The 26,760-nt window shown below is 43.2% G+C and overlaps 1 protein-coding gene across 1 annotated transcript in view; it reads left to right on the top strand.

Moving 5' to 3' along the window:
• Positions 1-26,760, top strand: part of cunh8orf34 (chromosome unknown C8orf34 homolog) — a 58,946-nt gene that overhangs the window by 22,051 nt on the left and 10,135 nt on the right. The window contains exons 8-11 of the mRNA XM_069667567.1: positions 13,440-13,575; positions 17,806-17,891; positions 18,020-18,093; positions 25,878-26,007. Coding sequence (XP_069523668.1) covers positions 13,440-13,575; positions 17,806-17,891; positions 18,020-18,093; positions 25,878-26,007 — 426 coding nt within the window. The remainder of the gene's footprint in view (positions 1-13,439; positions 13,576-17,805; positions 17,892-18,019; positions 18,094-25,877; positions 26,008-26,760) is intronic.

Raw genomic sequence — 26,760 nt, 5'->3', positions numbered from 1 at the left:
CTCATTGCGCTACTAATTAGTGTTTTCACTACTTTTTATTCACTTTTTTTCCTCATGTAAGCAGCTTGTTTTGCTATTAAGAAGTTCCTACTTCTTTAACACATGTTGAAGCAGAAGTGATGAGTCTTTACACTTTAAGATCAAGAAGACATGATAATTAAGCAATATCGCACTCAAGGTTGTGATGTACTGAATTTCATCACGGGTGTGATTCGGTTGCAGATAATCACAGCCGTGCTGATATTAAGTACATCATCACGTCCTCGAGTGTGATATCGCTTTCACACAACAGATAAAGAAGCGTCAGGTAGTAGTAAAAAGTAACAACAGATCATTTTGTGCATTTGGTGTTAATATTGACAATTCTTACCAAATGTATAAAAATCAGCATTTCATGGGTTGGAAATGTCTCAACACACCATCTACTGTTCTAAATTAGCCCTGGACCTTGCCAGCCGATGGTGACGTAGACAAGACCGTTTGGGACAAAATTACATCATGAAATGTATTTAAAAAAAAGGAATGTTAACGCCTGTCCATGCACGCGTTTATTCTTCGGCTGTTTAAGAGTCCGCCATCTCCTTTGAATTGCCGAGCAATGAATCTCCGGATAGGATGCACCTGATGGAAAAGGAGAACGCATTTGCCGGCCGCATCTGAAGGAGCCTTCGAAATGGGACAGCCTTCGGTGCGCCGTTGTGATGCAATCAGCCACACAGATCAGCGGTTTTCTATTATCTACATTTATCTGTATGTTTTAATTTATCATCAACCAGTGAAATAAGAGTCTGCTGTGTGATTCAAAGGTACCAGCTTGATCAATGTAGACATTCACGGTCTGCTTTAATGTTAACTAACACTATTCAGAACACCAGGCTGAGGTGGAGTGATACACAAAGTGAAAAGTCCCTGTGATGTTGTGCATATCAGCACTCATGGAATGCCTCTTATCCAATCAGATTACTTGGTCTGAGCTAACTGTTTAGCTGGTGTAGGGAGGAAAGACGGCTAACAGAAGAATTCAGAAACTCAAGAAAGATTCAAGGTTTTCTTTTTATTTATTTATTTCACTGGATACATAAAAAGCAGATATGCTATATATGTTAGGATTTCCACTACAATGGAGATGTGACAGTAAACATACACAAGTTAAGAGTAGTGTAAATTTCTTCTTTAATACTTCTTAGATTGCATCTACAGTAAACATTAGAAGTGGTATAAATTAAAGATAGAAGAGCCATGGACAGATATTTCATCTTGAACTTGGGACATCCTCTCTGGGAGTTACACTGGAAGTCCACTAACCAAATGCAAGTGGAAGATAGATATTTTATTAAATATAGGACAACTTCTATGGGATGATGTTTGTAAGTATGCAGACCTGTGGATTTGTAGTGGCTGGATAGCTGAGCAAAGCAGCAGTCAGTTTATGTGCTGTCATTAGCAGGAGCTGTTAAAGAAAACTATGCTTCCTGTTTACACAATGTGGCCTCGTGCGTGTGTGTTCTCATTCCGTCATGCCATCATGTGCAGACGTAAGATGGATGAGTAGGTGACAGAGCAGATGGAAAGTGTCTGACGTGAGGTCTTCTTTAGGCTTCGTTCAGACGTCTAAGAGCTCCTCGCCATGTCTGTGCAGACTCGGGATGTAGCGCCTCATGCCAGGTTGAATTTGCTGCCTGAAATATTTTATGTAGTAAAGCACTCTCTCTGTTTTCTCGGTTTCTCTCGCTCCTACCACTTAGTCTGTCTCTGCTGCCGAGCGATCTTTCCCTGCATGGGGTGGTTTTCTTGAATAAAGTATCTCCACACCCGGAGCTGATACAGGGAAAAGTCAGCTTTTCTACAAATACAACTCGATGTAGAGTCACACACCGTCTTCTACGTGAGCTAACAGATACATGACACGCAGAACTTCTTTGAGCAATAACAACCCACAACCTTTTCTCTTTCATTTCTCTGTCTGCAACGTCGGGCCCAATTAAAGCTTTTCAACGTGTCTCCTGTCTCGTCAGGGCTGCTGCTCCGTGGTGACACACGTCTTTGCTCTTTGCTGTACTGTCACAGCACGGGGGCTGTTGTGCTTGTTAGCAGGATCTCTTCATGCGGGTCACTCCGAGGGTCGCATCCCTTATTGATGTGTGTCAATGTTAGCAGGCTGAAGCGGATGCAGATGATTGTTTTTAAAAGCTATGGATTGTTTAAATTTAAATGCCTGTTTCGCAAATAAATGATCAATATACTGTTTAATTATTAACACGCCAAAGCCAAATGTAGAGCCTTTGTAGCCAAACACAGTGCTGACCCAGGACAGCTGTAATGGTGAAAGATACAGCCATAAAGCAAGATGCTGATGGTCTGTGAGGGCCCTCCATAATCATAGCTCCGAACCTCACTGTTATTCCTCCAATGGCTTTTCCGCAGCGGCCCAGAGCCGTAATTCAAAGGAAATAAAGCAGCGAGGTCATTTCTGATCCTCCGTCAAAGCCTGCCTCGGCCCCCCTCTCTGCAAGGACCACCGCGCCTGTGTCGCTTGTCACTCCGAGCGTCCTGCCTCACTGCTGCAGAGTTGATTAAAGCGATGCTAACATGCAGCATGTGGCGGCCCGGTATAGTTGGTTGAAATGAACGACCCTCAGGAGGATTTCCGGGCATCGTTTAAAAAGAGGGGTACTGACTGATGATCCCCGGCAGCCATGTTGATCTTGTGATAGTATATCGATTCCTGAAGGAGAAACGTCTCTTATTCCACGCTGCAGGTCCGCATGAAGGTTAAACATATGTTCAGCTCTGCAGCAGTTCTGAAGATGGGAGGGATTCAAGGACACAACACCAGGCAGGGCGTAGAGTAAACTTATAATTTCAGAGAACATTTTAATTCACTGGTTTACATGATGGAGCAAAAGTTACATGGCCTGTACCTGAAATTCTTCCTCCCTATTTTCTTAGCAATCTTAAATCGTAATTTTGATTTACCTTCAAATTAAAGTGATTAGGGTTCAATAAAAGGGGGAACAAAACACACATAGGATGCATTTATAATCTGAAAAATGAAGAACACATTATTTGAATAATAAAAAATAAGATTCACTTTATGAACAAATTAAGGATAAATAAAGATCTGGGTTTAATTATTATGGATAAAGAATAACTAAAGTAGGAAAAACCACCTCTTACCGTCTGTCGCCCCATGTGAAGGAGAAAGAGTGAGTGCTTAAATAAGGAATGATCAGGTGATCAGACTAACGAGGAGTGACAGAGAGCGTGAACAACAGCCAATCAAATGATGAGGAAAGGATAAACCAGGAAGTGAACTAAAGGAAGTGAGATGGTTGAGGAAGGGATGTGGCTAGAAGAGGCTAAGTTATTGGTGCTCATGCCCGAGTGCAATACAGAGATTGTTGGAGGCATGTTGTCTGTTCAAGCGTTTGCTTAGGCCGACCTCTAGTGGCTGAAATGTGCCATTACAGCTGCTGTATGTAAAGTCTGTTAAGAAGCAATGACTGTTCAAAATAGTCCCCTCTAAGAGCGTTAGACATGTAAGTTTTAGAAGATAATTATGCGTATGCTTTATTATTATTTTTTTACAAGGATGGCACAATTCACTTATCTGTGCAGGCATCTGTGCATGATGCCAACTGCGCATGCAGCCTGTTACAGTTCCTGTTCGCAATTCTGAAAAAACAAACAAACAAACAAAATTAAGTATTTCTGATTCTGATCTGTCAAGCAAGTTCAGACTATTAAAACAAAGCTTTTAATTGCAGTGTTCAGGCACAGTGCAGCATTTACAAAGGACCACGAATGACTACTTCTCTTGTACCACAGATACTCACCCAACAACAACATACAGTATGTGTAGTAATTTATCTTGTTAATCCCACCTGCTAATTTGCTGTTAGCATCCTTGTTGTGTTTATTGCTGATGCAGAAAATTCAACACTTCCCAAATGAAAGCAATTATATAAGCAGGTCCCAGGGTGGAGGATAATTCAGATCTACAGTGAACACCCAACGTGTCGCATAGTTAACGCTGCCAGGCAGGAAAGGAGCACTGGTTTGTTCCACTGTGTAGCAACTGTAACGTTTGTATCTTCTAAGCCTGCCTTTATTACACATACAATTCTCGCACAAAGGAAGTTAGCAGCTAATCCCCATATCCTTATCGAGCAGACTCAATCCTCACTGGGTGTCTTCCTGCCTGCACCTGGATAAGGAGCTCATGAGAAAATAAGACGCAGCTTAAGGTTGATTTGTTTTGTTCAGATTGTTCCATAAAGAGAAACTTAAATCAGCTCAGAGGATAAGTCTTATTGATTCTCTAGCTGCTCTCAAGGATGGCACTGTGTTATCCCACTTGTTTTCATTAGTTCTGCGCTCAATATTTCCAAGGCTTTACAAGAACATGTGAGTCATATTCATTATAGTTGTGGTAAATATTGAGATGCTAGCTTTTCGCTGGGCCGTAAAACCACACTTTTATACTGATCTGACATCAGAAACAGGATGAGTTGAGAGTGTGGGTAGAAACACCCTGTTTCTGGCCTTGCAGTGTTATTTTATGGTAAGTTAATGAGACTAGTTAGCCAGCTCCTCGCTGTGAAGATGCTCGTCATCCTTGGTGGAAGTATTGAATTTCAGGGACATAACCTTCTTATTCTCAAATTCTCCTTTTGTTTATAGAATAAGTATAATTTACAAGTTTTACTGGACAAATGAAGAAGAGAGAGAGCACCCTTTCAGACTTTACTTTCCCCTTTAAAGAATCTGTTTAAGGTGTGTAACCTCCCGTTTTACATGCACACACACTCTTCTTGCTATAGAGAGGAACAAAGCTTCTCTCAGTGTGAAACACGTCAGATATCAGACCCCCCTGCATGCTCCACAGATCCTTTTGACTACGTTGACCCTCTCTGGCATGACTCCCGAAACAGGAGAGCAGGACGTGAGAGTAGCTTTACCCGCTCTCGCTGACTCACGGTGACAGCGAGGGTTTGATGGGGACAGGACGAGGGCACGATGAAGCTACGTGTGATCTCTGATAGCGGCGTTTGGTGGATGCGTTATAGCGCCCGTGTGTGGCCCTTTTGTTTGAGGATGTTATCTTCTTTGATCAAGAGTAGCATGTGGTGTGACACAAGAGCACAGCACATATTAGAGTAGGTGAGGGAAAGTGAGCCTTTTTACTACATCCTGTCTTAGCCACCCTGAAATTAAGTGAAAGGGTTCTGTGTTAGACCCCTCAGCTCAGGGTGATTAAGATGTTAACCTTTGAACTCATGGCTGTAATGTTTAGCACCATGGAAGATAGAACGACAACATTTTGTTGTAATTTTAAAGATGGAATCGAAATGATGTGTTAAATAGTCCCTTCAGGAAGTTTGCAACGTTTCTGCAAATTTGACCATTCATCCTGTTTTCTCACACGCGTATTCAAAATATTGATCTGGTCTGCAATGTTGTATAAACTGAGGGCATCTTTTACTGTTTTACTTACTTATTACTGATGTTTGTGTCAGCGCTGATTTCAAAGAGTCATTGTACAGTGAGATAGTAATCCCCCTGTCTCTTATCCATTGTGTTATCTTGTCGCAGCAGCTGAAATAAATATAGAACAGCATCAATGTGTTAAATAATGTCTATATTTTCCCTTATGTGTATGGATAGCTTTGAATGCGCAAATAGTGTCATTCAGTTTTTACACATTTTATTTGGAGTCCTGTCACAGAAACATTTTCATTGACTTATCCTTTTTTAGCCGATTTTTAACCTCAGTCCTATCATGCTATTACGGGGAGCTAATGCCATCATGGTAGGAACAAAATGCAGTTTCGCTCTGCCTTTGGAGGACGTTATCTGCTTCTCCAATGGGCCCTGGAAAACCTCCGCCAGACTACGTAAAATGCATCATCTGGGGGAGGCCAGGGAGCTCGCTAAACTACACTTCCTCAATCTAGAGCGCCCGCCTCCGATGTCATGTCTCGTTCAAAATCCTCAGGTTTGAAATGTAGACTGCAGACCTGAAGATTTTTTAGATGATCCACTGGTATATTTTCGTCGTATTTCGGAGATTCTCTCGCTTGGCCGTTCCTTTCAGAGGAAGTGCTGCAATGCAAAACAATGAGCTGTTTGTACAACTTTCTCCACACCTATGGCGCCAATTTCAAATATTATTGCTTCTATCGATTACAGAGAACACCAGCTTTGACTGACAGCGACTTTTTACAGGGGAGAACTGCTCCTGTAACAGCATGACTCTAGGGCTGGCATCGCAGTTGGTCACACAATTTGGACCGGACTGTAATACCTCATCAAATTCAGTACAGACATTTATGCTCCCCAGAGCATGAAACTTACTAGCACTGTTGTACCAATAAGCTGTTCCTCTAGCACCACCTGCATGTTTTCTTAACCTGCAAAATATCCCAACATCTACTTCAACGTGTCAAGTACTTTGGTTTATGATCAAATGCAACACTAATGACAGTTACATCAGCTGCTGCTGTACTTTGTGTTAAATGCTAGCACATATTAGCACGCTAAGATAAGATGTATGTGATGTACTTTTTTTCCTCTCCTACGCTCCTGTCCTATGAAATGGTTGCGCAAAGTACTTCTCTACTAAGATAAAAGGGTTAACATTTTAACTGCCTTAACTTCAGCATGTTAGCAGTGTCATTGTGCACATGTTATCATGGTTGCCTTAGAATCAAGCTGTAACACCGTGGGCATTGCACCCAGCCTGACAAAGCCACAGCATGGCTGTAAAGTCTTCTTAATATGTTTTAGCTGGCAGAGGGAGCTAATTTTACCTCTTTGTATTATGTGGTTTAAAGACACGTTATGTCGTAAAAGCTCATATGTTTTATTTGAAAAATCTTAATCATCATGGTAACATGTTAAGCTGTCAAATAAAAGTAGTGCAGCAAAAATGTGTAAGAGAGATACAGTCAGTAAACCGTAGACTTTCTTCCACCGTAATAACACTGTGAGTATCACTCAACACATGTGTGGTATTGCGACCTGTAGTTTGTGTGGCTACATCCCTGTGTGTGTCTGAATGCTAAGCTAGCATAGCTAAGAGCTGTCTCTTATTGTTGACCTGAGGCAGAGGATGGAGTTAGCAGACAAGGCACGCACATGCTGACGCCAGCAGCAGTAACAATACCACACACACACTGCCATCACCCCCATTGCCCAAACAACTAAAGACACAACAGTTGCCGTGGGAACAATGTAAACCAACAACAACACAGAGGTATCATGGTGCACTGGGAGAAGAGGAGGAGGTGGATGGTGACATATATATCAGTGGAGCTGCTTCAGCACTAAATCTTTCCCTTGAAACTGAAGCTTTAAAGAGCCGAGTTCAACTCTGAAAGTTCTGTCGGCTTGATGGTGAAAAAACGTCCGCAGTAAAAGTCTTAACTTTGACGCCTGTAAAAGTCTCCACGGTGCACATGGATGCACTAACCAGGAGACAAATTGCTGCAGTGTTACGCCGGTATTACTGGAAGCAATTATCAATCACTGTAGACTGCTGTGATCATACCATGAATATAGCAGTCGTCATTACACAGAGCATGGGCTAATACCAGCCTGCTTACATATCACTGGTGTACGTAAGCGCTTTAGATGAACCGAGATGATTATCTGAATGGACACATCTGAACGATGCTGTATTGTGGCTACTGTATCCAGACAGAAGCAAAAGATCACAGATAGACACAAAGGTATGATAAGAGGCTTGTGGAAGCATTGTGCTGAAAGATCCCCATCAGTGTCGTGTGCAGCTTTATCTAAGGAGTAAAAACGGTTACATCATCGCTCTGTGGCTCCTGCGAGGTGAAGATTCATCACACAAAGAGATGAGTGAGTTATAGAGTTGATTTCATTTCATGCAGTAATTGGTGTGTAATCAGTAGCCATTGTGTGACTGCAGTTGTCGAGCTACAGCTCTGTCTCTGTTGAGTTATGTGTGTCAGCGTGTGTGTGCTGTTGAATCCATGTGTTTATCACAAACAAGCAGAAAAACAGCGATCTCCATTTCAACTCAGAGAGAATGGCTGACAACACATGAACACAATACACCATCACTCATGTTTAACGCTGTTTGTTTTGTATAAATTGCTCCTCTATCACCATCTTCTTGTGCAGACACATTCCTGTTTAATGGATCACTTTACTCTTTCACTAGTGATTAAAAACTTTAGTGTGAACTGTAGGTGGCAGCCTCGATCCTAGCAGACACTTATTTTGAAATGTTTATTTAAGTCAAACTCAAATGCATCTTTAGCAACTGAAATATCCAACATACAAAGCTGCTCATGTTCTCTTTTCACTCCAGTTACTGGCATTATTACATCAGGCTCATGCGTCTACATTGACGAGGTTTGCGCCGCGGCCTGCGATAAGACTTTCCACAGGCCTCCGAGCTGTGATGTGTGTCCCCATCTGATTCTGATCAGGGCTTTTACTGCCGCGCTCCGAGCTGCGGCGGCTCGGAGCCTAGCAGACATATTTTTAGGCCGGGGTGTTGAGCAGAGCGGGGGGAGAGGGTGCAATTGAAAGCTGAGACATCATTATGAAATGTTAGTTGGAATATTGTTTTTATTACAAAGCCAAACAAATGCGTCTCTGCCGCGCCGCACATCAAAGCGGCCTGCGCGACGACTAACCGCCGAGTGGAGGCCTCGTGCTCGACGCCTCGTGCTCGACGCCTAATGAAAAACAAATGGCTGCTTGTATGTGTGAGGGCACGGAGAGTGTGAGGTCTGCGAGTGTCACCATGTACGTGTCGGGTTGAGTATGTGCCGTGCGCCTTTTTTAATCTATATCTGGTATGCTGCTCGCACGTGTGGGTCTCCGTGTGCGAGTGAGACGGTGCGCCGCAAGCAGCAAAAGCATCTATCACTTTTTTACAGGCTATTAATTAGAGGCCAGTGTTATGTGGCGAGACGTCGTCACTGCTCATGAAAGAATGGAAAATTCAATTATTTCACTCACAGGCAGGAGACACAAGAACTCACAGCACTTGATGAAATTCCTCGGAATTGGTGTGGAGTATGATGAAGTGTGTGCGTGCGTGTTCCCCCTTTTCACGTGTGGGGTAGCGTGTTTGATGATTCCAGCTCATACATCTGTCAACACATCACCCAAGAAGGTGGATATCAAGTTATTCACGAGGCTAATTACGACTTCAGTCCTATGAAGAGCAGCAAAGAGCCAGTCAGTCGCTCGCTGTCCAAACAAAATTAAATTACATGGAAACTTTGTGAGAGGAGCACACAAACACTATCTGCGCACCCTCCTCCGCTCCTTTCTGGCTTCACTGTGAATGAGTGATTGCGGCACGGAATTCCTCCTCGCTCAGGCCTTTTGTTGGGATTGCATCGCTGGAATAGTTTCCACCACCACCACCATCACCACCCCCCCTCTCTAGTGCAGACCCATTTTTATTTATCTGCCATGTCTCATCGTAAGACAGCGGGGAGCACGCATGGCTGCCCCGGTGCCCACGGAGTGGAAATGTGACGGGAGCTGACAAACGGGCGAGTGAGGACAGAGCGTTTGTTGTGTCTAGACGGAGGCCTGCGAGGCTGTCATGCTCTCGGGGTAAACTGGTCTCACAGGAGACGCACCGTAAACTTATCATGTGTTGGAGGTGTGCTGGGGTCTATTGTCAACCTGGGGAGGATGCGCTCAGTCAGATGTGATTGACTAAGTAGACATGGAAAAGGAAATGATTTGGGAATTTCGCACATGAAAAGACAGCAAGGTGTCCTGATTAAAAGCTAGTTTATTAGCAGTCTACTGTATATAATATACATTAAAATATAGCCCACTTAAATGGAGCAATCTATCTCTGTTTCTCTTTGTTTTTTAGATCAAAAAAATCGAATTTGCTTTCATAAAAAAACTTCTGCTGTCATTTTCGGGCCACAGTTCATCAGGAAACATATGCGTCAGAATCAAGTGTGCATGTAAAAGCAGTCATTTACAATACTACCAACCCAAACACCAACCAGTGAGACACACATTTGTCACTTTAGCACTCAGGCCACAGGCCTTCCTCTGACACAGAGTGGCGTCAACACAGAGATCTGTCACACCTCTCCCTCCCCAGCCGAACGTTCAGAGTTGGCGTACATGGCTGAGATTCAGGCTGCTGGTGCACAGATGAAGGGCTGTGTGCACTGTTGAAACCTGCACTTAGGAGACAAGAGGATTTAAACTTAGAAGAAAGAAACGTCTGCTCTTTTGCACCCAACATTTATCAAGTAAAGTTGCTTAAAAGTCATATTGTAGAACATTTCCATGCTGGCAAGTGACTACAAACCCTGCAGCATCCCTGATAGGCGGAATATATCTGCAGGAACAAACCAGCAAATGCATCCAAAAACCAGAAAGGCTGTTTTTGCATCCTTAACTGTTGATATTAACAATAAATTATGTCCTCTTCTGTCAAAAAGAGCTCTGTTACGATGCAGAAAAAGTTGTGACTCTTTGCAAAGTCAGTCACAACCTAATCTGTCTTTCTGTATGGGATGCACTCTTAACAAAAGCCTTCATTTCCCTTCCTCCACGCCCTGAGGTCTGTCTCCTTTATGCCTCATTTTATCTTGACCAGAGGGGAAACACACAAAGCAGGAGTTGAGGTGACGCGCAGCTGTGTACCCTGAGGTCATATTCTCTTTCACGGTCAGAGCCACTCACTATTATTCTTCTGGTATTTGATGAAAGCTACAGCCTCACAAGTGGATGTTTCCAAGTGCTGAGTAATGATTTGTATCACCGGCTTTGACCCGGAGAAAATCAGGCACGCTACATTAGTCCGTCGCCAGAAGAAGAGAGTGTGGTTAGGAGGGGAAGGAGTGGGAACGGACGAAGAGAAAATAGGGAAAGGTGAAGGCCTGGACTTGTGAAGTTCCCACGACCGGCAATAACCCAAAACGCTGGTCGCTTTCTCTGTCCCCGCCTCCTCCGATGCACACAGTGATGAATGGGACATTTAATATCGCCCTGCTTTAGGGTATCACTGGAATGTATCTGTCCTCCTTATAACACTAAACAAAGTGAATCTCATGGTGCGGTTGGAGGAAAAGCAAGGCTACTAACAAATTCAGGTTAATTCCTCTTCTTTGAACCATAAATGTTTGCGCAAAACTTTCTTGCAACAGAAGTTTGGTATTTTTAAACCTGGGCCCTATTTTTTACAAATTTGGGTGTTGAAATGGCTCATTCACTATTCTACTACTCATTCTATCACTCCTGTAGATGGCCTCGGCCGTAACAGAAGTCTTGCTCACCAGTGTCCCGAGCGTCGCAGCCTGGCAGCAGCTGGTTCACCCTCCTCTGCCTGTTGCCCCCTCTCTCTCTTCGTCCGTATGCTCTGGCTCAAATAAATATGGACGCCTATCGAATTCAAATGCCTCATCTTCATCGTCGCAATCAGGTAAATATTTAGCCATGACTTTTGAAATAATTTCTTGCTGGCTGTCCTCTACGTCAACAAATCCTCTCTCCAACTCGAACTCACGTTTTCACCGTCCTGTTCTGGTAACATCTCACCACCCGCGAGATTTCAGAGTGAGACTTCTCCTTGAGCGAGACTTCTGTGTCTGCTTACACAGAAAAAAAAGGACGTTCTTTGTAGGGATCATTTCCCTAATGTTGTCGGACACCTGGAGTAACAATCTGAGCCTGTTAGAGGCAAAAACCAGCACTTTTAGTGGACATACTTTGATCGGGTGTAATTGCCCCAGATGATGATGTTGCAGCCATTGCGGCCGTTTCGCGGCTACAGTGGAGGACACGTACTGGACCCATTCCAAAAGTCTTTGTTCTTATGAGTCATTTCAACACCCAAATTTGTAAAAATAGGGCCCAGGTATAAAAATACCGAACCTCTCCTTTAAGTCACACCACTACCGTGTCTAAAAACACATTAATAGGGTTAAAACATCGAAGTAAATCCTGACTACACATTGAGTTTTCTGGCTCTTTGCCACACTGATGGACGGAGAGCGAGAAAGTTCTCATGAGCAAGTGTCATCTAATCTTATCCAGGTGATTAGTCATGCATTCTCCTCTTTCAAGGTGTGAGGCCCATTTTTTGCCCCCAAACCAAGGGGCCAGGTAAACCTGAAAGTATCAATGTTGGTCTCAAATTCCTCGACACACACACACACAAACTGCACTGTATGCACAAGAGCAACAATGGCAGCGTGAGGCGAGAGAATGCACTGTATGTCCTGAAGACGACCCGCTTCTTTGGCGAATCTCCCAAATTCTTCTGGTCTGATGGGAAGAATGCGACACATATTGTTATGGTGACCTTTGAGAATGTTCTGTGTGACTCAGCGTGTGTTTGACCCACACATTAAATCAAGTTAGAGTCCAGACACCCGCTCGCTTTTCATTCTCATAACACGGAAAGTTCTGCAAGATGTTTTATCTCCTGAGGATGCGATGGGAACCGAAAAGGCCCGACTCAGTTATATTCAATGAACCGTTACGATTCTCCACTTTGCTACAGAAAACATTGACTTCATTTTTTTCTCTATAATTCTTTAATAAATCTTTTTGCCGTGATTTATGCTCTGTTTCCTTATCCTGCTCGCACAGTCTATTAAAGAAACCTGTGCTGCTCTCTGTGTTTTGATGAGAATTTATAACTCCGATATGATCGCTGATGATCCTGTTTAGTCTTGTATCACATCCAAACTTCAAACTTTCCATGTGCTGAGGATTTCATTGAATGGGAAACAGCTGTATTTTGAGATAAAGCAGATCTCCTAAAAAAGGAAGACAAAAGGAAACTTCATTTAACCTGCACCTGTTGTCTCTGCGTGTTTGTTTAGATATAACTTTTATAGCTAAAGTGAGAATCAGAGGTTACGATGAACAGCACTGGCGTGTCTGACACATATGGACTTCTTTATTGAGTGAGCGCACACGCAGGCCCCTCTTCGCTCTGAGTATTCGCTCTCAAGGACACAGGGAGAGATCAGACGAAACCCAACTTTCCAGCTCTCCGTCTCCCTCTTACCGCTCATTTTTCTCTCCTCGTCTTCATTGTTCTTTATCCCCTCGGATTGTTAGCGATTACGCTTCCTGTTTCTCAGCCGCCTGCCGTGATGCGGCGCTGTCGTCGACTGCTCCACATCGTGCCCTGAAACAAAGTGTTTTGTGTTGATGATGCTGTGCGTGTGAGGGAACACAGCAGTGAGAGAGTTTATTTACTGTCATGTGCCTGCTCGCTCCTTTGGCTCTTAGCAGACTGTCAGCACTGAGCATCATATTGACAACAGAGAGACCAAAGTATGATTAACGACCGTCCTTTTCTCTCTCTTGTTTGCTCTTCCTTTTTTCTCGGTTTCCCTCTCCTTCCTCTGTCTGCCCTTGTGTCTCCGTCTTTTTTGCCCTCCCCTCCTCAGAGGACCTGGATGACCTGCGGATGGAGGGTGTGACGGGCTTGGCTCCATCCGGCAGTAAGTTCAGCCAGGGACGCAGCTCCTACCAGGCTGAGCCTCAGGCCAAAGTTACACTCAACATCTGCTCTAGGTGTGCCAGGTAAATGTTTTCGTCTTCTCTTGTCTGGTGCCTCGGAGAAAGACCTCAATAGTTTTTTTAACATTTTGAGAAGTTGATGAATAGATTGATACCATACTCATAACAGTCTGCTAAATAAACGGCTACAGCTAACAGCTGCTTAGCTTAGCATAGATTAGCATATAGAATTGAAACAGCTAAATAACAGTTGCTGTTTTACAGGGGGTTGAGAATGTAACATCTCAGAGCAAGGGGGAGTTATTTCATGAAGTCGTGTGATCATCATGAGGTTGCCAGACATCTAGTGGAGACTTGAAAAGGGGGGTATTATGCTAATTTCAAGTTAATTTCCTATTTCATTCTGTGATACTTGTGGAGTAGTAGTTCACACTTAAATTTTGTACACATTTAACAAATTTACATCTTAATCCGAGAGTTTTAGAGTAATGATTGCCTGGCCCTTTTCAAAGGTAAGAAGTTTCTGAAGTCTTTATTTTATCATGACGTCAGTGAAGACTTGGGCCTTTTTTCTCAACAAAACCACACAGCACTCTCAGTTGAAAATAGTTGAACTTTTTGACACCGCCACACTCGTCAATGTCACTTCTCCTTTACAGACCAATCAAAATCAAGAAGGGGCGGGTATTCGGGTATCAACTTTGTCAACAACAATGGTGGTCATTTCTTTGAGGGTACAATTTCCAGGTGTAGAGCTGCTGCTAATGCAAGGAGATGATTCTTTTCCATGGTTTGTTTTCTTTGCATACATTACTTGAATAAAAGGGATTATTTAGCATACAGAGCCATTCAAAACAGACTTAATGGTCACTACCAAAGGAAGCGGAAGTGCCATGTGACAACTGTGCTAACCTAGCAACAGGAAGCCCTGGTGAGAAGCACTATGAAATTGAGGTTGTGGGTGCTGCCAGTGTAAAGAGCGCCGATAGTGGACAGAGGCCCTTTAAGAGGTCACTGTCCCGACAAATAGTCCCGCATCCCTGAAAAACAACTTGTTTTATAAGATTAAGATATAAGATTTAACACGTTAATCAATGAGTTTTAGAGGTGCTGTTGCCTCCAAAGGCAAAAAATCTTTTTACACTCTTTGTGTGTAGCTAATCTAAGCTAACCAGCTGCTAGCTGTAGCTTCATTTTTACAGAAATGAGAGTGGTAAAACGTATTGATGTTCCCATCTATTTCTCACCTTTAAAACTAATTGAATCTTTGTATCAACAGTACTGATGTGTCTAACATCATCCAAACTTTTCCTTATCACAGGTCATGACTCTCCTGTTGCCCTACCCTCCACTCCCCCACCCACTCGCTCTGCATCTGTATCCGAGGAAGCGTATCTCTCCATTCATGACAGAGAATAAAATCACATCTGAGGCACATTCCGGTGTTGCTTGTTTTCACAAATCATCCCGAGCACTGATAACGATCTCCATTATCACCCTTTCTCTCTTTATCACTGTTTTTCTCTTCTGACACATTTCCTGTCCCCCCTGACCCCCGGCATCAGTCTGCCGCTCACATTTCTGAGCTCTGGGTGTGATACCACAGGCAGGTGTGGGCAGGACTCGTCTTTGATGCCAGTCAGAGATAAACCGGTATCAGTTCGATGAGACGCCAGGCTCACATCTGCCTGCACGGCCTCCTCTGTTTGGGGTTTGGAATTTGTTTGTTTCCTACTCTTCTTTCATTCACGCTGCTTATCGGTTTCACTGCGCACACAGGCTGCGGGATGTTGTCAGAGGTTCTGCAGGAGCATGAATGGTATCAGTGGATTTTTTTGTTTGCAGTTTATCACATGGATGTTTTTAAAGCACCTCTGACTTCTCAGTGAGTCCCGGAGCAGAGGGCCAACCTTTAAACTGACTCCTCATAAGACTAACATATGTGGCCCAGTTAGTGCCCTTATGTTTCACACCTGCAGACGGTACTACTGTACAGATGTAACTGGGTTTTTTAACAGTAAGTTTAGTATCGATTCTTTCTGACATAACATAACTCTCCAAAGATAGTAAAGTGTTCCTTGTCTCTGTGACCCAAAGCCTGACAAGCATTCCTCACATTCCCATCATCCCTCAGGCAAACACAGCAGAATTCAGCTCCCTTTTTTTTATCCACACGTCAGCTCTTATGGGTCAAGCATTCTCCGCATCACACTTCCTAAGTTGTCTAAGCGGTCAAACGAGACCGAGCCAACTGGCTTCACCACGTACCACCCAAAGCCAAGGAGAGGCGACACCTACTTTCACACCCACAGCGTGAAGGCGACAACTCGGTTCCACCACCACAAGCAAGTATTAATTTCCAGCAGCACTCCTGTGTGTTGCTGCGCTCAAGATCCACCTGTTTTGTTACAGGCCAAGAACACAAGAGGCAAATTAATTATTATAGACGAAAAATGTCATCTTCTGGAATATAATTTGAAGGAGTTCCCAGCCTGTACACACCTTCCTCCGTCACTGTCCCCCTTTCCACACTCCGCCTCAGCACCACGTCAGCCTGTGTGGCTCCTAACCAGCAGTGGCAGGTCAGGAAACATGCCGCTTTCTTTTGGCTCTCTGCTCGTTGGTTGAAGTGTAAAGTGCTGTGTGGCCTGTGTGTTGTGGGCAACGTCTCTGTCTCTCGGGGCTACAGCTGCGGTCATCCCAGCATTTCATCCACCTCCTCCGTGCACCAAATCAGCTCTTTTAATGGCTGTGTGCTCCTGCCACGAAACCTCCCGTGTGCAAACCAACCCCAGATCTCGGGCACAGTCCGGACGAGTCGGCGGCGCGGCCCAAGGAAATGGAAGGATCTCCACAAACCTCATTTGGGCTTGTAGTTCTCATTAAATTAATTGTTTTCATATCAGGAATGCACTGAGGGGATTTTAGTGGGGACTATAATGTGCTTTTGTTCAAAATATGGAAAGGCCTTTTGATAGTCATCTTGGATCCTTTAAAATGACCTTTTAAAGAGACTTAAAGAGGGGAACAGACAATGAAATGGATGTATGAAGAAGGAAAGAAGCTGTGTTCAGCTTTAACCTTCATCCTAGAGGTGAAACAAAAGCCCTTTTTACACTGCGGTTCCGCCTCTGCGCCGTAACAAAGCTCTGCCGTCATGCAGCCTTTGCTGTTTTACGTTGGACCAAGCAACTCCAGCGTAAAGCCACTCCAGTGTGTGTTTTTTAAATAGCTTTCCGGTGTTGCGGAAAAGGTGTAAACAAACAGCGCATGCTTCAAATACACAAACACACGGAGCTGCTTCGCCCTGCCGGCTCCACAGTTTACACAGACACTGTAATACCTCTGTTACTACCTCTGATGCCGGCTCAGAGGCGCAACGACTTCACCCCACTATTCCGCCTCCGTGCGTTTTACATAGAAGATGAGACCTAACAGAGGCGTAATTATCCCGCCTTGAACTGGCCGTGTAAAAGGACTAAAGAGGCCCTGCGGCTGTGCTGGAATGCAGCGACGCCATAAAAGTGCATGGATTGCTTTCCCTTGTCTTAAGCTAATGGTTGCGCCAATGACATGGAAACAGCATGCAGCTAAAAAAGTGTGTAATGTGGTATGATTTACAGTTGTTAAAACTTTGGGCTTAATTCCATACTGTTAAATTGTGTGAATTAGTTTGCAGAGCAGTATAGATGCAATGAAAAGCCATGTGTTTTATGCTCCAGCTGAAACTGTATTTTAATCGTCTTTTCTTTTCTTCTTAAATGTTTTAGTACCTGAACGAGACGGCCAAATCACTCAGACCTACATCAGGCCAAACATATCTTTGAAAGAAAACTATAGGGGCTTGGAGCACATTATGATAGAGAACAGTAACTGAATGGTTTAAGGGGGAACTGAATCTGTGTGTGACGTGTCTGTACAATTTAACCATGCTCCACATGTCTGTGAGTTCATGACTTTGGTTTCATGTCATCACACTGAGGACTATTTCTGATTTACAGTCAGCAGGATGAAGAGAGAGCAGATGACGAGATTTCTGCTCTTAAACTGACCTCATGTTCTTTCCTTTTTTTCCCTCCCAGATTTAGCAGAAGAAGAGATCATAAACTCCCTAAACACTTCCTCTTTGTCTCATCACCTCAGACTGATACAGACCTGCTTGTCTTTTCCTTATCTGGGCTTCAATTTCCAAACATGCATTGCAGTGTTGTGGCTGAAAAACCCTGATGTCAGAGATTATTTAAGCGCACTAGATATCCAATGCTTACAGTAGTGTTTATGTGTTGTCTCCAGGTTGCAGGGGGACAGCCTATCAGACGGCAGATCTGAAGAGGAGCACAGGAGCCACGTATCCGAACAAGCCGTACCTGACATCTCCTGTAAGTTGGGAAAAAATTGATCAAACTTAAAGTAGTTTTCATTTAACTTGTTGGCTGTTTTCACATGTTTGTTGTCTCACAGTTTATTCGTTTTCTGTTTGTCTGTTCGTGTGTGTCGTCTGGAGCAGCTCCACTGCCCGGGGTGGACACCGTGGCGGCACGGTTGCAGGAATGCGAGGCCTTGTCTCAAGTGTCAGCCTCTGTAAGTGTCCTCCCTCCATCCATCTCCGAACAATTCAGATCCATTTACAGCCATCAATTCTCATGTCCTCAGCTTCTATTGTCCAAGAGAGAGCGAGAAAAAAACACCTCCAGCCAACTGTTTATAGGACGAGACCCAAGAGAGAGTGATCCATCTTCATGTGGGCATTTCAGCTTACACAACAGAACAAGTGATACCCCAATTAGAAAACCTCCCTGTATCACTTTGCTCCCCTCGCAGGGCACTTGTGTTGCGTTCTGAAAGGTATAAATGGAAAGAATATCCAGTGACACAACAACAATTGAGGCTGATTTAGATGTTTTATACAATAGGCCTAAATATTGATGGGTTATGAGGGTTTTGTTCAGTAGAGGAGGCTTGCGTGATAACTTCACATGCTTCAGGGGAGAAACCTACAGAGGCCTAACGTGGCACACAGCAGCCTCACACTCAGGCAGACACTCACATGCTGTTAATCAAGCGGTCAGCTAAGACGCCGGTTCCTTTTTGTATAATTAGCTGCAAAAAAAAAAGGCAATACTTTTTTTTTTTTTATATAATTGCCCAATCTAAGTGTTAGACAAGGTTTTTTTATGGCATTTTTAAAAGAAAGAAAAAGCGTTTGGAGCCAAGGCATTTCTCCGTGTGTGGAGCAGATGCAGAGTGGCTCCAGACTAAGTGGGAGCAGACTTTTAGAGACTGAAGGCACCGTCGAATCAAAGCCTGTAGTTGGAAGTCTGACGGATTAGGCCAAACACACTGTGCAGACAAAAAGAGAGGTAGTGCACCTTCTTACATCAACCTGCCATTCTTTTTTTTTTTGGCTGCACACTGGTGACAGCCAGAGTGGGTGGCATTATGTCAGGTCTGTCTGTCCAGTTTTTGTGAAAATGATGTTAGTAACACCAGGAGGGAATATCTTGAAACTTTGCACAAACATCCTCTGAGAATCAAGGATGAACTGATAAGAAGCTGGTGGTCAAAGTGACTTCTCAAAGTACGTTTTTTTTTTCATAATGCAAGAATCAAACACTTATTATGACCCAATTTTACACAAAATAATGGAGTAATGACATTTTACACCAAAAGGTTAAAGGTCAACTTCACTGTGACATCATAATATCCTGTAAAAACACATTTCTTGCAGTTATTTCTGCCCCTTGTTTATTTATGAAAAGGTTTGAGACAACAATGAAGATTGCAACAGATTAATGGAAATTTCCACTTGTCTGCCACTTGCATACTGTCTGTTCCGCTGTCGCCATGACGATCCCATGCTTTTCAAAAAATCAGACAGAAAGGGAGAGACATTCTCTTGTCTCTTGTAATGACTGACCCCACCTGTTTAATGTAGCCATACACTAGCAGTTGTTTTGTTTTTTGATTCTTTCAATGAGTCCATCCATCCATTATTCATACCATTTATCCTGTTCAGGGTAGGAGGGAGCATGGAGCCTATCCCAGCTGTCATTCGTTCCCCCTGGACTGATGGCCATTGGTCATTCACAGGGCTGACACATAGAGACACAACAATCTTTCACACTCACGCCTCTGGGAAATTTAGAGTCACCAATGGACCTAATGAGTGTGTCTTTGGACTGTAACAGCAGAGAACCCACACATGCACAGGGAGAACATGTAAACTCCACACAGAAAGGCTTCCTATGTCCGAACCAACATTCGAACTAGGAACCTTCTAGCTGTAAGGCAACAGCGCTAACCAATGTGCAGCCCTCTTTCAAGTAATTTCAATACCAAAACACATGTCCATTTTGTTGGAAACACATGAGTAGATTTAAAGAACGACTTGACTAGTTGGCGGAGGCATACAACAGCAAGGTGGTAATGCTAGTTTCAAATGTTTCAGGTGAAAAGCTAATGCTTGAGATTGATATCACATGGTAATAAAACTGACACCTTCTATTATCTAGTAGGAGACAAAAGTAATTTAGCTTAAAGCTGAAGCTGATATCCTCTTTACCACTGACCCCTACATCTCCATAAGTTATGCCCTGTCTGGCACACTTAAGAACGGAAGTAATGTCCCCCATATGGAAACGAATGCGAAGGCCATATTCACTAAACAGTATGGGGGAAGAAATGTCTTTTAAGGGCTTAGAAAACGCTTGATTGTTCATGTCAAAGATTATTTTAAAAACTTAGATTATGTTTGTTTCAGTTCTTTCTGTGCGACATTTGCATTGATAGAAAGCTGTCCGACTGTTTTTCCACTTGTTGCGCTGGTTATTAGTTTTAAAGATGTAACTTTTCTAGCTTTAAAATTTGGAAGTTGTATTTTATTATGAGCACATTTCATCATGCACGGCTGTCGTTAAATGAAGTATGCCTTACATTTTGCGTCGCCCTGGTTAGCGCAGTAAAAGTTGGCGATGTTGGAAAGTAAACACTGTTAATGGTTATCATTATGAGTCCGACAGGCCCCCTGCCTCTGCCAGCTCCTTTAGGTGATAATTGCCCCGTAAAGACAAATACTTTCCGAAAGCAGTCCCAAGAGCAAATTCTCCGAGCAGTTCTTCCATAGCGTTCCTTGTAAGTGTTAATCAAATGTAGCTCGTGTAGCATGGGTGTTACCATCATAAAACCTGCCAGGGGAAACTGTTCATTTGTCCGGTAGAAATAAGATCATTAGAGTGATGCAATGCCATGTGTACAGTATGATACAAGGCAGAGCTGTTGTCTCGCTTTATTTATTTTTCCAGGGACGTTTTGGCAGAATTTCAGCCGATACTCTGTATGGCTTTTTCCACACCTCTACAGGGGAGCAGCTCTCTAATTCGAGTGCCTATTTCAGTGCAGTTTATCCCTCTACAGGTTTGTTTAGGATTTCCACATTTTTCATATTAGTGGTTTTCCTCTTATGTCATCTGCGTGCTAAGCTCCAAACGATTGTTAGAAAAGTTGTTGTCATCATTCTAAACAAGCGTGCTGTGTGTTTATCAGGTTTCTTTTGGGTATGAAATTTGATTTAAAGTTATTTTTTCTCAAAAAATCCCATTTACATCTCACTAATGTGCTGACTTTTGTTTAGATTGGCTCATGTAAACACCACATCCCATCACAAAAACAAGTAAACAGAGACTTTCATACAGTATCAGGAATACGTAAAAAAAACGTGAGCTGGGTGATTGAAGCTTTTGGATGATAGGAGCAACATAAGAGACAATTACAACAAATCTATTATCATAATGTGTACAACATTAAAGCTCCCATGAGTAACTTTCGGTTTCTGTTGACTTTGGCGATGTCTGTGGACAAAGTTGTACCTCTTCTCTCTTTGCTGAGCTTGTCCTGTACATGTGTAAGAAGTGTTTTAGAAGAAGGCTTATAATGCTGTTTCACATTTTAAGACATATATATATATATAAAATGTTACGATGTTGGATGTCCAGACTAAACGTGGGTGAAGTTTCAAATCTGTAGGTAAAAGTATGTTGGAGTAATCCCCAGGCTTCTCAGCTCAGTCTGCAGGCTGCTGTGAACGCCCAATGACTGTATATAAAGATGGACGACACGTCTCCATCTGCTCTCATTGTACGTAATTGATGCCAAAATAGCCCCAGGAGCAGGTGGGTGCTGCCATCTTGCAATCGTGACTTCATTTGGAGCCAGAGTTTTGCAGTAGAGATCGGCAGGTGCAGCTCTTTGTGTTGGTCTGAAGCAGACGTTCACAGATATAAAAAACTTCAATGACTGTAGTGATTGTTTTAGTTATGTCTCCTCTCACCATTCCTCCTCTACTCTGCTAATCCGGAAAAAGATCGGCTGCAGGAGCTGTATTTGTCAACCGAGCTGTCAATCATCCTTTTTACAGCATCAAATAACTAATTAAAAATAAACTTAAACGTAAATCAGCATGATAAGAACGAACTATAATGACAGAAACCATGTTTGAGAAACATTTATTTGGCGTGTATTTTGATTTTATAGTTTGACTCATATCCCATCTGTTAACATGGAGGAGGCAGGCTTTATGACCTATACTCAGAAAGTTTTGGCCTCACTTTTAGGGAGCTGTCATGTTGTCCATCTTTTTATACAGTCTATGGTGCAGCCTCAGCAGGCTTCGGAGAGCTGGCCAATCAGAAGAAAGCGGGCTTGTAGGGCCGGGGTTTCTTAAAGGGACAGAGCTGAATGAGTCGTTTCAGGCAGAGGTTGTATGAGGCCCTGCACAGAGCACCAGGGGGAGAAAAATTGCTAAGCTACTCCACAGGTATCACAGAGTGAAATATGAAGCTTGACGGTAGCATAGTACCCCCCCTTTAACTAAAAACTTCTTCTTGCTTTCTTTTAACATTCGAATGTATCACTTTCTGTGAATCTTTGCTGTTGCAAATATAGAAAAAAGGCTGATTTGTCTGCCACCTACCCCCGGCAGTGGTTACAGACATTAAACATAACTATATAGAAATAATCAATCTTGTCACTGATGTCTCATTTGCTTTTGTACCTAATATAGAGGCAACAGTATTAATTTCAGTCTGTTTCATAACCAGCTAAAACATTTGAATGCAATAGGTGCTACTGCTGTGCACACATAGCATACATGCAAAAAGAGTATACTTGCCTGTGTCAGCACTCGCTAATTAAACATAATTTAATCCTCATTTGCCCATCACCATGGCCGGTGAGCCCGCGAGCTCTGTGTACAGCCCATAAAATCCATTAGGTGATTCTGCTGCGAGCCAAAACAACAGGAACTCATTAAAAGTCGAGTGTTACTGCTCGTATCCCGAAGACTCCCATGGCTGCGAAAGCTACTGTGGAAGGAGCTACATCGGGTATCTCTTGTTTCTTACATCTAGTTTGAGTGGATCAACACATGAGAGGATACGATTTAACAGAAGGAGAGACACAGTTGTTTATCGTAATACAGGAATATTTTCAAGATGCGTATCTTTTGTATTCTGCATTCCACTTGAAGATGTTTTAAATGATCCCACTGGCCCTGGCTCATGTGCTGTTTAGAGACATGATTTCTGTTTGCATGTTTGAAGGTTTGACAATCAGTAAAATCCAAAACATTGTTGTTTGATTAGAATAAAAATAACTCTGCGCTACAATACACAATGTTCTCTCTCGCACATGTGCAGATCAAATCCTTATGCCAGCGAGCTCCCATGTGCCAGCATGTTCTCTCTTTAACTCCAGCATCGGCTCATCCCTCACCCTGTTTGATAATAGAAGTACTTGCTGGTTCAGTAATGCTGAATTCTCCCAAAAGTGCAGTCACATTTATAAGATTCATTCTGTTTTACTTACTCACTTATTGCAAAAGAAGGTGGTCTAGTATTGGATTGGATTTCAGTCATGCAACCAAAAGGCAAAGCTAAGTCAGCTGCAACCAAGTAGAGTAAAAACATGACCTTTATTTGAGGGTAATGCAGTCAGACAATTTGTCAAGAAAAAGGCCCCAAGAAATCCAAAATGATCGCTGCTAAACGGTAAATATCTGCGTTGTTGTAAATAAACACAGCCCTGTTTTTGTGTGCGTATTAATCTCTCTGCTTCTCTGCCTGACCACACTAAACAAGTCCATCAATTGTGCTCTGCACAGCCAGCGGTGGGCTCAAACCTCCAACTCAGCCCAGCCATGTCTGAGGTCTGTAACTGCATGCACACATCCCCGACAACAGCTCTCATAGTACAGAGGGCAATGTTGGACCAAACCCCAGATTGTGGTGATTATTGCTGCTGACCACACACGTATAGCTGCACACATGCAGGCTATAAAATATTGAACTTCCATCCTCTCTCTCTCGCTCTCTTTCTGTCTTGTTTGCGCTCAACATGGAATCAATTTGCGCACCAAGCAAGACCCTTGTTTGTTAGTCGGGCCGAAGAGCCACCAGAGGGTTTTTCCCCCCCGTTCTCTTTTGGCCTTTTTAGTTTTGTCATACTGGCAGGGAGATTATACAGCTGACATTAAGATACTCATAAGTCATTGCAAAATCAGAGCCGCTCCTTATTTCGGGGATGAAACGGCGTTTCTTCTCATCTCTTTGTCTGTGTAGATTAAAGCATCTGATCTAAGCAGCCAAACAAAGGGAAGAAGCACTCATGTCATATGTTGTTGCTGATAAAGACAATAGCTGTTTTAAACTATGATGACTCACTTTTCATCTCATCATTACCTCATGTTAGCGTGTAATCAAGCCCTCTGTCTACTGCAGAGCCGTGCTGTTTGGTACATGATGTTTTAATATGCTTTATTATGATGCGCTGTACATGTTGACTTCTTCCAGGTGACTTTCCAAGTATGTGTTCCTTGGTCTAACAACATGTCATATTTTGATCGTTATGTGTGTTTATTTACTGATCTTATCTAGGGAGGAGAACTGCTTGAAGACTCAGTATATCGTGTTTGTTTGCACGGCAATGAGAGTGTACAGCAGCATCAGCCTTAGCCTCCTTTCTGCAGTCTGCATCATACATAGTCCTTTCTTTATTGGACAAAGGAGCTTGAAGGCCGGACCAATGCAACAAAGATTCTGCCTAGTTGAGCTTTAATATAATGTAATGACTTACAGTATAATAAAGATAATTAGTATGAATCTGCCATGAATCTGTTGGTGGCCTTCCTGTCAGAGCTGAGAAGACCCAGACAGAGAGAATGGTGATGATGTCATGCTCTTGGATTTTCGGGGGGGATACCAACAAAGAGAGAGAACTAATGTTGAGGAGGGGATTCAGTTGTAATGTTCAGCCCGCCTCGCTGCTTTATGAGGGCTGTAATTAAGGACTGGCTTGTGGCGTTGAGGTTCTGCCGCCACAGATCGCCTCTGACAGGCCTGAAGATCAATGATATAGACCCTGGGAAATCATGCTCCGTGATTTATCAGAATATACCAACTCGGTGTGTTTTTCATCCTGCAGAAACAGACTTTAAAGCCCACTCTGAGCATAAAATGAGCACCCTGTTATATCCCAGGTTTATCTTTAAATGCAGCTGGAAGGTTACCCTGTATGTATATCACCATGTCTCCCAGAGCCGTGCTCTGTGTCAGCACTTTGTCAAGCGAACTCTGTCTTTCATTAAGTGCTTAGCACATCGGGTGACGTAAGCGCTGGCATCGGAGGCATCGTAACTTATCTAGTGTAAACTAAAACTTACAGGATGTGGAATAATGGCTGACAGATTTTATGTCTCACCTGTGCTTGGAGCTCATGTGAGCTTTGTCCATTGGCTTAACGGCTCCTCTGGACACTCACGTGCCATCAGAGGAATAAACCGGAGGATTAGGCGTGCTGCCATTTCAGGACTGACCGCGTCTAACAGGTCCATTTCCAAATCATATGTTAAGCCATGAAGAAGTAGGCTTAATGATTTTCTTAAATATGCTTTGGAATATGATCTTTATTTTTGTTAAATACAAATATAATGTGCTCCTTGTAAACTATCCGAAATGGCAGATTTATCGTCCTAACCTCTGGTGTAATATCCGCTGCTGTCAGGCTCTTTTCCAACAGACTTGTGTGCATACAGGCTCCTATAGACTCACTCATAGTTGCCCTGAACCACTACTGACAGTTTAGCGTCCAGCATCCACTAAACAGAGCGCGCTGCACGCTCTCCGCTTTCATCTACACTTGCTGTGGTTTCTTGTGTTTTTCTAAAGCCCATAAAAATAATAATTGCCCCCTTTTTTCCCAGCAGATATGGCTCGGATATTTCCAGCAATAGCAGAAAATGATATAAAGAGTTAATTGAAGGGTCTGTCGTCTAATGTGACTTTCTCTCTTTTTCTGTTCTCCATGCTAACTAGCGTCAGGCTGTCTGGGAGGCTGATCTGAAGGCTGTGAGAGGTGGCGGGAGCTCTGTCGGGCAGACGGGCCTGCTACTGGGTGACTCCCTCTTCTCTAAAGAGCTGGAGAACATGGGCAAACAGCTCGCTGGTATGCAGAACGCTTTGGTGTGCATGTGTGTGTGCTGTTCCTTTGTGCATGTGTTTATTAGTATGGCTTGGTCGGATCAAATGCAGATCATACCTTTACACACACTTTAAACTACAGAGACGTATCCAATAGAGAGGGGACTACAAAGGAATTGGGGAGGGGGAGACACAAGCTAAAGAATACCCTGCTTTTCAAAAGCTTTTCTTTGCTAATTAAAAACTGATCTTCCTGCTAAAATGTGTCAACACAAAGTAGAAATTAGAATATTTCCACCATGCCAGGAATTTTCCTCAACTCCATCTTTGACAGGTCCAATCAATAAATCCGGCTCTGCTGAGTCATTCGTAGCTGACTGAAGCTTTAATGTGCTCAAGAATTTGTCCGACTGAATGGAATTTGTGTGGCCTTTTGGAAAGCTCATGCTCATCTTTGATATATGTGACATCTTGGTGACTCAGAGACTGCTTTTGTTGTCACAACGATCAATGAATCAGATGAAAGCCAGAGGGAATGTCGCCATCTAGCATCATGTGTCACCCACTTGTTTGCTTATGCATGTCCTCCCTCTCCGCGTACGCGCTTTCACATACCACACCCATTCGAAGCATATTGATCCTACTTATTGGACCAATAACTGTCACCCAACCAGCTGCTCCCATCTCCTCAGCTCATCCGCTGGTGTTCCAGAGGCACTATTTGTATTAACAACATGCTCAGTTTCGCCCCAGAGGTCCTCAGATGGCATTGATTTCT

Source organism: Semicossyphus pulcher, unplaced genomic scaffold (genome assembly GCF_022749685.1).
Source record: "Semicossyphus pulcher isolate SPU_LCO1_2020_fin unplaced genomic scaffold, fSemPul1.0.p SCAF_18, whole genome shotgun sequence".
Classification (NCBI taxonomy): Eukaryota; Metazoa; Chordata; class Actinopteri; order Labriformes; family Labridae; genus Semicossyphus; species Semicossyphus pulcher.
The sequence above is the reverse complement of the archived record's forward strand: the minus strand, read 5'-3'. Positions and strand labels throughout refer to the sequence as shown.